Genomic DNA, 13695 nt, shown 5'->3' with positions numbered 1-13695 from the left:
TCTCGTATAAAGTTTGTTTCAGCAGTGCGATTTGGCTACAGCATCGCTGAAGAATTAGAGAACGGTATTGCTGAGAACAGCAGCGATCATTTCACACGCTTTGTTCTGTGAATGTGCCAATGTGAACGCTGAAGTCTCCATGCCGTTCTGCACGTGTCACTGTCAGCTGCCGTCAGAGCATGTGAGAAGTACAGTAAAATACATTGAGCAGCTTCATCTCAAAAATTAAACTAATGAATGTTCATTGCTCTCTGAGAGAAGAATATTCTTTATAATTCCTGTATAATATGTTGCTGGAAAAGCGCAGCAGGTCAGGCAGCATCCAAGGAGCAGGAGAATCGACGTTTTGGGCATAAGCCCTTCTTCAGGAATGAGGAGGGTGTGCCAAGCAGGCTAAGATAAAAGGTAGGGAGGAGGGACTTGGGGGAGGGGCGTTGGGAATGCGAGGTAGAAGATGACAACCAGAACCTACAACTAAACCTCTGGGAGATCCGCACCAACCAACCCAACCGCCCCGTGGCTGAACACTTTAACTTCTCCTCCCACTCCGCCAAGGACATGCAGGTCCTTGGCCTTCTCCATCGCCAGACCATGGCAACACGACGCCTGGAAGAAGAGCACCTCATCTTCCGCCTAGGAACCCTCCAACCACAAGGGATGAATGCAGATTTCTCCAGCTTCCTCATTTCCCATCCCTCCACCTTATCTCAGTCCCAACCCTTGGACTCAGCACCGCCTTCTTGACCTGCAATCTTCTTCCCAACCTCTCCGCCCCCAGCCCCTCTCCGGCCTATCACCCTCACCTTAACCTCCTTCCACCTATTCCCTCACCTCCTTCCACCTATCGTATTCCCAGCACCCCTCCCCCAAATTCCCTCCACCCTATCTTTTATCTCAGCCTGCTTGGCACACCAGCCTCATTCCTGAAGAAGGGCTTATGCCCGAAACGTCGATTCTCCTGCTCCTTGGATGCTGCCTGGCCTGCTGTGTTTTTCCAGCACCACATTTTTCAACTCTGGGCTCCAGCATCTGCAGTCCTCACTTTCTCCTATTCATATAACCATCCAGATGCCTTTTAAATGTTGCAATTATACCAGCCTCCACCACTTCCTCTTGCAGCTCATTCCATATATGCACCACCCTCTACGTATAAAAGAGACCTAAGGGGAAATTTTAAAAAATCTTTCCCATCTCATCCTAAACTTATGCCCTCTAGTTATGGACTCCCCCACCCCTTCTCCTGCTCCTTGGATGCTGCCTGACCTGCTGCGCTTTTCCAGCAACACATTTTTTTAGCTCTGATCTCCAGCATCTGCAGTCCTCATTTTCTTCTAATTCCTGTATAAGCCATGTATAATTCCTGCAAGACTACATTACTCTTATACATACCATTTGCCTTTCTAATTTGTTCTTGTACCTGCATATCTCACAATCTAAACCAATCCCCAAGAAATAGTCAGGAGACAAGCAACCATGGTCATTCACTTCTGCAACCACAACTGCACCTGAAGGTGGTGATGATGATGATCCTTTGTCCCTGCATTAACAATATTTTTTCAATGTAATGTGTTAAATTTACATTTGTATCATTAATAAATACGATTTAAATCTTCATTCAGGCTGTGTTATACTTTGTGTTAGGCTTTTGGGTGATTTTTGAGCGATCATGTGTGTGATTTTTTTTTTGGCTTGCCCCAATCCCACTTTTCCCATAGATTCCATTATTTCTATGAAGCAATTTTCTACTAAGTGAGGATTTGCTAGAATGCAACTCCAGCATTGTAGCAGAAGTATCTGTACCAACATATCAGTCTATTCATGATCAACACTCCTAATGAAAGTGGTTACCAACAGTCTTATTAAGCAGCACTTTGTTTGCAATGACCTTCTCACTAACACTCAGTTTAAGTTTTACCTGGGGCACTCAATTACTGACTTAATTACAGCTCTTGCAAAAACAAACAAAAAAGCTATGCTCCAGAAAAATTGGGTTGAGGGTAAATGTTTGGGTCTTACATTATATGTAGGTATCTTTTAAAGCCAGTTGTCCAGAGTTCAGGACCAGCATGTTCATATGAGGATGAAAGATAAGGATAGCAAGAGTTGGGAACTTTGGGATGACAAGTCACTAGCAATGTCCCAGAAGTATAGTGAATAGCCAATGTTGTTCCTTTGTTCAAGAAGGGCAACAGGGATAATCCAGGAAATTACAGGATGGTCATCTTTCAGTAATAGTGGAATTATTGAAGACCACCCTTCAGGTCATTATTTACTTGCATTTGGAGAAGAGTGGACTTATTTGGGATTGCCAGCATGGCTTTATGCAGGGGAGGTCTTGTCTCACAAATTTGAATACATTCTTTTGAGGAAATAACAAAGATAATAGATTGGGTAAGGTATTGAATGTTGTCTACATCGACTTCTGGTAAAGCATTTCACAAGGTCTTCGTGGTAGACTAGTCCAGAAGACCAAATTGCATTGAATCATCGTGAGTTGGCAAGCTGTTTATAACATTGACTTGGCCATTGAAGCCAGAGGCTACTTGTGGAGGGGTGTTTTTTTGACTGGAAGTCTGTGACCAGTGGTGTTCTACAGGATCATTGCTGAGATCTATGTTTGTAATATATATAAATGATTTGGATGAACATGTTGGTGGCCTGATTAGTAAGTTTGTGGCAAGCAACATCTGACTCCCTGTCTCCAAAGAACAAATCAAATGTGATAGAAGACTCTCCATCTGCTCAGATGAGTGTTAGTCTAACAACACTTGAGACTTCTTTTTACACATTTCAGGACAAAGCATTTGTTTGATCAGCATCCTATCAATCACATTAAAGCATTCACTTCTATCAGCAGTGTTCCAGGACAGCAGTGAATCCCAAATACAAGGTGCTTTACAGCAACTTGCCAAATCTTTTTTGATAGCATCACCTCAGCCTGCAATCTCTCCCAGTACAAGACAAGCAAATGAATGGGAAAACATCCTGACTTGGGATTGTAGCTTACTTTTTCACTGCAGTTGGTCAAAATCCTTAATGATTCCACAATTTTCTGAGGGCAATTAGAAATGAGCAATTTGTACCAATCTGCCTGCAATGCTCAAAACTCACGAATTAGTTAAAGCACTTAATGAATTAATTCTGATCTTTTTCTTCTATACTTGTAAGCATCTTAAGAGATTGGGTAAGCTTGTGTCTTGACATCAGGGTTTTTACTATATGAATAGCTTTAGAGGTCCTTAAAGAGTCAATTGCGGTTGGTCTGATGAGTTTTCTTTTTCAATTGCGTCCAATCCGCCTTGAACTTGTTTGTATGTACAGTTGTAATTCATACATGCGTGTGTGCAGTGGGATATTGTACGCTGTTTTTTGGTTAGTGTTTCACCTTAATTTATAAATAAAATAGTGATTTAACCCTTTTGCTGAATATGTCATATATTGGGATGCACCAAGATCTGTCACTTTTAACTAAAAGCAGATTAGAGAGTGAATTAATTGCTCATAACGTGGCTTTACCACAGAGGAAGCAGAAGAAAGAGGTTTATGTGCGGCTCTACTTAAAACACATTACTTCACAGAATAAGTAAGAATGAAGAGTGGAGCTTTCCAGCGATGAGGAACATTCTTCAGAAGTTAAAAGCCCCGTGAGTTCAGAGGACCCGATGTGTTTTTTTAATCATATTTGAGTGTGGTGTTTGTCAGTATTCAAAGCGTTTAGTTGCGTGCCAAGTTCCTGTTTGATCCTAGGTTCACTATAATTATCCAAACATTGTCCACATCTGAAAGGACTTCGAACACTAAGGAGCAAATAATTTTGAATACAAGGAAAGAATCTGAGATGCCAGTCTGCACTGAATCTGTTAGACACACAGCGAAGTTCAGGGAAATATCTGGGAGAGAAATAAAAAGTACTGAGTGGACATATATGGCTGACAAAGTAATGCTTTAAAGCCATGACTTCTGGCATTGTTCATACTGTGAGTACAGAGCTTCCTTCATGGAGAGGTTGGTGACTGACACAGGGAGGTAGATCAGGAAGGGCAATCAGTAATGACCACGTTTGTTTTCAGACCTGTGTCTGACCATGAGGTCCAGGAAGCTGTTGTGAAGTGAGAGGGCAATTTGAGTGCTTTGAGTCTCCTCCAGCTGCCTGTTCATCTCCAGCAGACAGGTAGGCTCCATTACACATCCAGATTGAGGGGATACTGACCAGATCCAGTAATTACAACAAATGTGATGGCATCTGCACTTGTACAGGATCCACCAAACACACAGAAACATTCTTGGGCTCAGGCAACAGAGGACAGGCATTAGTTCACCTATGGCCAAGGGACTGAGCAATCAGCAGCCCAACTCCCACCTCAGCAGCATCACCCAGAGAGAGGAAGATCACGTTGATATACTGAGATGGCACCAATGTTTGTACTTTTAATGTTAGTATTTGTGTCACTGAATACAATAGGGCTTTCATTTCTGCATCCCTAGTTTAATGGATGATGCCATAAGAATTGCTTTTTGAACCCTTGGACCTTTCTATATTGGTGCAAATGACTCAGAGACAAAAAGAATTACAAAAGTAAAATAAATTAGCAGAAAATATTCAGTCTGTGCTTTTTTTTAACCTAAATTGTTTTATTCTTCTGCATGATAGGGGAAAAAAAGCAGGTAAAGCAGAGGAATACAGGAAAAAGAAGCCAACTTTAATGAATTGAGGTTGGTCATTATTTACTGCGTCCAGAGTCAATTACAAAATCAACACAATCATTCTCAGGGTCTCCCATCACTACATTATACATGGTCATCTTGACAAATGGTTAATAAATGACCTTTGTGTGATTCTCTAAACCATTTTTAGTTATAAAGCATCTTTCCTAAAAAATAAGCAAGCATATCTCAACAATCTGGCTAGTAAAATGAAAATAGAGAAATACAATTCTGGTAAATATAATGACAAAACTGCACACCATCATATTCATGTTGTTGTTATGTACTTTGAGATTTCATTCATACTTTGATGGCATTTGTCACCAACAAATATATTCACCAATGTTATATTAATTAAGGCCAATTGCAACATTTACAATTTTGACTAAAGATCAACGTTTCAGGACAAGACAGATGGAAGGTTTGTCCACCACCACAGTTGTAAAATTTTTGACGATCATCTGGATCAGCATACAACCCTGGAAGTTTGCCATGACACCAGCTGTTTGTACTTGTATGAGGGTCAGTTGGTGTAGCTACTTTTGGAACAGATGGCTTGAGAGGTGTGGATTCAGATGAAGTTGAGTTATGTGTTATTGAACCACCGCCTGTGAACCAAAGAAATAGCATTTTAATCAAATTACTTGAATCCAAATCATTAAGATTTTGTTCATCCCTTGATATTTTCAGGTAATTTCATTTTGCAACAACAGGTATATGAATAGGAAGCTTTGTGTATTTATGAAATTAATGCCTAATGTTGGAAAGAGCTTCTTCACAACACCTGACTTTGCCTAGCACCTTGAGTGTTGCACTGAGATATAAAGCCATATGGAGCAAAGTAGCAACAAAACTGGGGAGGTGACTGAAGCTGTGGACAGTGAGGGATAATTTGATGAAGATTTGTAGGGACAATGGTATGATGAAAGTGTTAGAAATAGAGCTTCACAGTGAATGGCTAAAGTTTTTAAGGTAATAGTGTGTAAAGCAGAGATATACACTGGAAAAGTGGGGAATATTTGGTTGAAGACAGGCCTGAAGGAGGCTTCAGAGCAAAAGTGGGATGAAGCCATGGGAAGTGACAGGAAAATAAGTTTTAAAAGTTTTGCATTTGAACAAGAAACACCTTCTTCCAATGTAATTTAAACCAAGAATTGTATGTTTTGTATAGACTCATAGAGATGCACAGCACGAAAACAGACCCTTTGGTCCAATTCATTCATGCCGACCAGATATCCCAACCCAATCTAGTCCCACCTGCCAGCACCTGGCCCATATCCCTCCAAGCCCTTCCTATTTATATACCCATCCAGACCTTTTAAATGTTGCAATTGTACTAGCCTCCACCACTTCCTCTGGCAGCTCATTCCATACACGTACATTGCCATTATGTACATAATACAATATTGTTTACCATCGTACTACTCATTCTGTCATGGCATTGCACATAAATAGTGAAGATCACTTATTCAGGAACTAGGTTATTGGGTCAGAGATAATCAGTCCAGAGATGCAGTAATGAGGCATCTCAGCTACACTACTTTTATTTATGCTTCATTACAATGTAAGAAGCTTACAGAGATACTTCCTATATACCTGTAGACCTGAACATCACTATGCAAATAGAAAATGAAAGAATGAGCAAGGCAAGAGGACGTGAAATTTTGGACAAGTTAACATACTATTCAAGACAGTAACAAAATGCAGTTTAATTTGCGTGTCATGTGCAATAATTTACCAGCAATTTGAATGTTAAGGAGGGACTTCAAAGTATTGATTAAAGGGTAAGCTCCTTGGCTGCATGTATTTCCAGAAAAATCATCCAGATCCAAAGCCCATACCATGGCACCTCCAAAACTGTGAGCCTTCAGCCACTGAATCTACAGGGAATCACAGAATGAAAGATACAATTCAAAGGTATATTTGTTTGATTCACATTAGAATTCCATTGAATACATTAGTCCTTCACTTCTCTGAAATATTGTGCATTCAATGACTGTTATATTCTTGTTTAATAGCTCCAAGGAATATGCAAAAGAACAAATGAATTGCAGTGGAAATGAGGTGGGAAGCATTGATCAACATCTACTTCAGTTTCTCCTGGGAGCTGGGTTGTGGTGATGCAGGAGTTGGACAAGGGGTGAGGGCCATTGGTTAGTGGGGACTAGATAGGTAGTTAGCGACAGGGAATGTCAGTGATAGATTTCAGAGAAGGGTGATGGTTTCTGTTTAAAGCTTACCCATGAATTACAGCAGATTTGCATCCCTCTAATTTTCCCTGGTCAACTGTAACTATTAATAAGTCAAAATGCTCCAATATCTCCCATTCTAATTCAGAGTTTGGGACATAATTAAGATATTTCCAGACTTTGAATAATTGCCAAGCTGAAGATTTAACTTTCAGGGTAACTCCTGCAGGCTTAGTTGCGATATGACTTGCATATCGTCTCAATGCACAACTCCTGTCTTTGCTTCATCCAGTTGGACAATTTGATTAATTGTGCTTGATCTCAATGACAAAATCTACCTACATATACAGGGTACTCAGTGATTTTGTTAGTCATGTGATATGATATTCTGATGCACATAGTTTATTATAATACAAAATCTATTTGTGTGTCCATTCGAAAATATAGAGTAAATTTGTGACAAATTATGGCACACAGAACAAGCCCATCACATCACACGAAGTGTGGGATGCATCATATGAAATGACATGAATATGTATATCTCCAAAAGTTGCCAAATCCTCATATCCTAACTTGTAGTGTTGATGCTCTGAGATTACCTGTTTTTTGTCGACATGACATTTGCTATTATAACCTTAAATTAAATATATCTTTCTTGTCATATCAGGTTAAAACAAATTGTCACATTTTCATAATTCGACCAAGTTTAAGTAGTAAATCACAACAACCTGTTGGAATTAATTTCATACACAATGAAATCTGTAAAATTGCAGAGCTTTAAGTGTTGAGCCAGTAATCACTGGATAATTTATTTTCCCAAACAATACTCAGGACCATTTATCTTTGTTCTCTATTTTGTCAATGATGTAAACCAATTTTGATAAAAATTGAATATTGTAACTTACACAGTTTCTGAGTTGATGGTTGAAAAGAGCTCCATTGATTTACGTTTTTTTAAATAAACTTATTTTAACAAGTGTAGATTGAATAGATTGTAAATAGAATACCCATGGTTCTGAATAAACTTCTGAAGAAAAACTCAAAGCCCCTACTTTGGTTGTAAAGCTCTGGTGATCATCATATCCAACCCATTGGTTACCCTTGACTGCGTACGGAACTTTCTGGTCTTCAATAAAATTAATAGTAGCACCTCTCAAAAATTTGCAGATCTGTCAATCAAAATAAATAAATATTGTTGAAATATCAGGCAAATTTATCCTGTTTCTTCATAGTCTCCTTTCAAGTTATTTTCAGGATTTATTTAACTCTTTTCTTAACTTCTAAAATAGACTTCATTCGGAAATTATCTATAAAAAAATACAGGTACAAACAGTTCAGTATAGACTTCACAAAGTATGTTTAAATGTGAGAGAAAAATAGTGAAATGTTAATAGGAAAGAAATATACCTTCAAAAAACTAACATTTTAACATAATACTGACTATTTAATGGGTGTGGTAAAATCCTTTAAATGCTAACAGTCAGGACTAATCACAAAGGAAGGGAAGATTATCATCAAGGGCTTACCTAATACACAATAGATACCACATTTCAGGACTCCCTGTCTCATTTCAGTTGCATTTTCAAGTTGGACAAGACACGTTTCTTGAATAAGGATCATTAGGTAAGTATTATACCTGTATATTTACCTATGTAGAGAGAGAGGTACATACACAGGTATGGTAGTTAATGACCCATCCTCAAGAAACATGTTTCTTGAATAAGGATCATTAGGTAAGTATTATACCTGTAAATGTACCTATATAGAGAGAGGGGTACATACACAGGTATGGTAGTTAATGACTCATCCTCAAGAAATATGTCTTCCGTGCAACATGAAAACACAATTGAAATGAAATGGAGATTCCAGAAATGTGACAACTATTGTTATTAGATTGCATGATGAGATAATTTTGAAGAGTTTACTCTGTGATAAATTGATATCATTTTCACTGTAATTACCTCATAGAAGGACCAGAAACCAGCTTCCCTGGTGAATATTCCAGCTTGACCAGGACCTGACGCTGGAGCACCAACACTTGTTTGTGAGATGCTTAGGGTGAAGGTACGTCCATATGTTGGGAATCCAACAATCAGCTTCTCTGATGGGGCACCGTTTTCTCTCCAGTAATTCATAGTGAAGTTCTGCAACATAGTTTGGCTTGTTAGCTTTACTGAGATTCAATCAACACAAATGTGTTAATTTTTGTAATATTTTACAGTGATAATGAATATAACCAAATTTGGCTATCCTGTTTACAGACATACTTACGACATTATAGTAAATAAATTGGCCTCGGTCAGTAGAGCCATGATACAGAGGGCTGTTGTGTCCTGTCACTCTCTCCCAAGAGCCATGATAATCATATGCCATAACAGAGATGAAGTCCAAGTATCTGTTTAAAAATAATACGACTTGAAGCATGATAACTCAAAATTATTTTGTATAGTTAATCACAATAATAGTTACGAGTATTACTCAGTCAATGGCTCTATTGTAAAGCATTGATGCCTGGGTAATACTCCTGGTTTACATTCTATTCTTTGATTATTGGAGCTAAGGCAATTCTTAATGATGGTGTTTCTTTATTCCTCAGCTCAGCACCAGGTGGTGGTCTTCATTTTGTAGGAGAACTGTGTCTCAGACAATAGGAAACATCAAGCAGCCTCAATCTCCAAAGGAGGATCTCATACTGCTTCATTCATTGGAGCTCTTGGAACCTACAGTTACAGTGAAATCAGATGTTTGTAAAAGTTCAAACATGTGCAGACTGGGTGGATTGGCAATGCTAAATTGTGCCGTAGTGTCCAGGTATGTTCCGGGTCATTGGATTATTCATTGGAAATGAGGAGTGGTGAACAGGATGTTCTTTGGAGAGTTAGTGCAGACTTGCCGGCTCAAATGGCCACTTTCTCCATTGTAGGGATTGTATGATTGTAAACTGTGGAACTGAGCAGAAAGAATAAAGAAGAACAAAATTAAAAATAAATTTTATTTCCTGTAGTGGACAGGATATTGTATCACTTTTGTCATTGCTTTGGGGAAAATGTTATTAAAACGACCCTCTTGCAACAGGGAAAACTTTTGAGAATCTATTAGTGTTTCATTTTCACACTGCCACACTATGAGCTTACCACTGACATGTTTCCACTCAATAACAGAGTGCAGTGATGATGATGACATCTACTCTGCCCTCGTCCAGGAGTCAGATTGAAATCAGTCAGCACTGCTGCTGAAGGCAGAAAGGAGAAAAAAGTTGGCAGAAAGGCTTTGGAAGGATAATCCTTCCAGTTCTCTGAAAATTAGCTGGACGTCAAATTGGAGATTATGAAGGACTGAAGGGAAGTTTTGTTCCAAGGTAAAATCTGGAATTGGGCAGGATTAAGTCATGTTCCCAGGCTGCTGGCACTTCTCAATGTTTTAACTTCAGCACTCTGCAACTGAGCCCATATCCCCTTTTACAGTGAAAATTTAATCTAGTTAAGGATATTTCACTTATGTTGCTTTTAGCCGTTAGTGTAGGAAATGTCATTAAAACAGACTTGTTGCTTGAACTCAACATTGAATAAATGGTCAGGAACGTTAGGGAAGAAGAAAAAAAGTGATTTAAAAAGGCTGTCTATGTCATGTTTGTACATGAGGACAACTTCTGTCTCAACATTTTCAAAGCTCACATTCTTTAAAAAGCTTTGATTGTTCTTCCCATGTCTCATTAAACTTCAACTAATTCAGTTACAACATGCTTTATAAATGCTTTTTCCCAAAGATTGTAAGCTTGAACCATTCTATAAGTTGTACTTACTTTGAAACTTTGGATATCTCATATGCGGCATCGATGGTTTCTTTTCCAGCAGCAACAGCAGCTGTCAGCAGAAGTCTGTCCTTGCTGGAAGATTGTGCCTCTTTTTTAAAGGCCGCTAGCAATTCCTACAGAGAGGGATCACTCTTTGATTTTAAATTATGATAAACATTTCTCAGAAAATAGTTGCCGTAGTGCACTGTTCATGGGAATTTTGTTAGTCAACATCAGTTGTCAGTTGATCAGAAGAGGGCAGTTGGTTTGGATGGTTGGTTTGCAATGGAGAGAGATGCTAACTGTGCAGGTTCCTGTACTGTGTGAGGTTACAACAAGGGCCTGATTTCTCAATCTTGCTACCTGCCTGAGGTGTGATGTCTGTCAGGTCAAACTCACCACAAGTTTGTTTTCAATAGAGAGCATCCTTCTGGGTCTATGGTTCATGTCAGATTCAGCTTTTTATATTTTGCCTCTATTTAAGGGATTATTTTCTTCTGTGATGTTGAGTATATTTCCCTGATCTACCGCCTTAACTATTTATACGAAGGCCATTTCCAATGCATCCATTTCCATGAAAGTCGCAGTCGAAAGAGACGATGTAGCCCATTTAGGAGTGAGAGGAAGAGATTTTTTTTACTCAGAGAGTGGTTTCCCTGTGAAATTTCTACCACAGAAAGCAGCTGAGGCCAAAATATTGAACATTGTCAAGGAAGATGTAGATATAGTTCTTAGGATTAAAGGAATCAAAGGGTGTGCAGCAATGGGCTATTGAGTTGGACGATTAGCCATGATTACATTGAATGCAGGAGCAGGTTCACATTGTTTACTTCTGTCCCTATTTCCCATGTTTCAGGTTTCTATGCATTCTAGTTGGCCCTCAGTGACATTTGGGAAGCATTACTGGTTTTGGGGTTTCTATATTTAATCTCCACATGTTATGTTGATCACCATCATTCACAAATTTGAAAAGGAGTAAAATATAATTACAAAAAAATGAGATGGAAGATAATTGCTTTCTGAATTAATTACAAAGGTGTTTTCTTGTGATGCTCTCACATAGTGTTAGAGTAACCATGGTAAACTTAGACCTTTCACCTTAACCAAGACTGTGAAACGTTGTTTATCTTCCGGTGGACTGCCTCGGGATCCAGGATACTCCCAGTCCAGGTCTAAACCATCAAATCCATGCTTCCTCAGAAAATCGATTGAAGAATCGATAAATATTTTGCGAGTCTGCGATGTAGCCACCATGCTAGTAAATCTAATCACGGGAACAGTTTGAAAATAGAGAATGCATTAAATTGATCAATCTCCACTTGAAAACCAACTGAATATTTCTGTCCAGCATTTAATTTTTGAATACTTGACATGCCCATAGTAACCTCCACTAGTTAACAGAATAACATGAAACAAAGGACAGAGACGTTTAGAACAAGATGTGAAAGCTACAAGCAGGAATGCTGTCTCTTTAACTTGACAAACTCCAGCACTGACCCAACAATTCTTCAAATATAAGTTCTGATTTAAGCATATAACAGTTTTCATAAGTACAAATTTTCAATTATAAACTTATATCGGGGATTTATTTTGCATTGTTATGATTTTTGGCAACGTGAACAACCTAATAAGATACTTACTTAAAACCTTTTAAACTAGGCATATGTTGCCATCATTTCATGCAGGAAAATTCGCATATTTCAGTTTACTAATTAAACACAGAATTGTTGACATTCTGGACTCTCAACTCACTTAACATTGGGATGTTCACCAATTTGCAAAATTAAATTGATGAGTAATGTTACCTGCTGGTACCAAAATTCCAACCTCCAATAGCTAAAAGTGTTTTCAGCTTGGAATTTCTGTTGAGTAAAAGTACACAAACTGTCAATTTCAGTTTTGCAGTAACCTAAAGCAGAGTATATGAATATTCAATTCTCAACCACAGTAAGATTTCACAAAATAATGTTATCGATCATTTTCTTGCAAAATGTTGAAGTAGTTTAACATGAAATTAATTATAACTTAGATCTTAAATTTGTAAATATTAGAGCACAGAGTGAATGAAGACTTACTTTTTTTTCAGATCATTGAATTTCACATACATAGTTTCATCATTCCATTCATAGGTGGTGAGTTTGTTATCTGTCATACTGGCGAAGGCATAAATCAGATGAGTGCACAGGTAGGGACTATGAATTAAGATTACTTGGAACAAATTTACCAGTGGATGGTCTCTACTGAGACCAGTTTGTGTAGTAACAAACCAGCTTATAGGAAGAGACTAAAGTGTGAAGAAAACGTGCAGTTATTTGAAATATTATAGACAATGATCTGTAGAAATCTACAAGACACTAGGCTATCAACAAATCATGGTTTTTGAGTTGAGATTGGGTTCATGTACTGTTGCTTATTTGACGCAAGGGTGTTAACTGTGACTATGATTGATAATATGAAACCAATGAAATCAATTCAGTCATACTTTGTACATTGGCTCCAATTTTCATTAACTTTAATATTATCACAAATTCAAGCTCTCAAATTGTCACAGTGAGATTTGAAATCATACTTGATTGGGTCAGTACCCCAGTAATATTTACACTATGTTACCTTTTCCTGGAATAATTAAAAAAAGCTTTATAATATCTATAAGTATGCAACACTTACCCAGTGATCTTTGCAGTAGGACTAAACTCACTGAAATAAAAATAAACATGCAATGTAATTTTTTGTCACTAAATACCAAAGAACCTGACAAACAGAGACATGCATGAGAATTCCCAGAAGCATGGCATTCCAACCGGAAATCTATCAACAAAAATATCGAGTTAGACCCCATCTACTACCCTCTGAGAAAAAGACCAGGAAATGACATCTCCACAGAAAATAACATCACCAACCCAAAGACACCCAAACATATAAATAGAAAGCAGGAATCATGTACACTGCTTTGCCTGAGGCCCACTGAAGATGTTACCTAGTAGGATGATGCATCTTCTGGAAATGAAC

At 38.3% G+C, this 13695-nt stretch overlaps 1 protein-coding gene across 2 annotated transcripts; it reads right to left on the bottom strand.

The window, feature by feature from the left end:
• Positions 1-4611: 4611 nt before the first annotated feature.
• On the bottom strand, positions 4612-12895 carry LOC122563128 (acidic mammalian chitinase-like). 2 transcript variants are annotated; one of them, XM_043716578.1, is made up of 9 exons: positions 12762-12895; positions 12492-12548; positions 11785-11950; positions 10696-10820; positions 9165-9288; positions 8855-9037; positions 7946-8062; positions 6443-6584; positions 4612-5312 (listed from the first exon to the last, which is right to left on the bottom strand). In XM_043716578.1, exons 1-9 carry the CDS (start codon positions 12836-12838, stop codon positions 5059-5061), a joined length of 1245 nt encoding a protein of 414 aa, XP_043572513.1. In that variant the 5' UTR covers positions 12839-12895; the 3' UTR covers positions 4612-5058. The 2 variants fall into 2 exon arrangements, with proteins under 2 accessions (XP_043572513.1, XP_043572514.1); XM_043716579.1 differs by having other exon boundaries at positions 12758-12830.
• Positions 12896-13695: the final 800 nt, after the last annotated feature.

Source organism: Chiloscyllium plagiosum, chromosome 26 (assembly GCF_004010195.1).
Source record: "Chiloscyllium plagiosum isolate BGI_BamShark_2017 chromosome 26, ASM401019v2, whole genome shotgun sequence".
Lineage (NCBI taxonomy): Eukaryota > Metazoa > Chordata > Chondrichthyes > Orectolobiformes > Hemiscylliidae > Chiloscyllium > Chiloscyllium plagiosum.
The sequence above is the reverse complement of the archived record's forward strand: the minus strand, read 5'-3'. Positions and strand labels throughout refer to the sequence as shown.

Bases quoted from the DNA above. Each gene is read 5' to 3' on its own strand.
- LOC122563128 (XM_043716578.1), bottom strand. From the start codon at position 12,838: ATGACAGATAACAAACTCACCACCTATGAATGGAATGATGAAACTATG. The intron at 10,821-11,784 runs GTGAAAGGTCTA...CCCTCTCTGTAG, and splicing joins GTTTCACAGTCTTGGTTAAG to GAATTGCTAGCGGCCTTTAA. The intron at 8,063-8,854 runs GTAATTACAGTG...TTTGATTGACAG, and splicing joins GTTTCTGGTCCTTCTATGAG to ATCTGCAAATTTTTGAGAGG.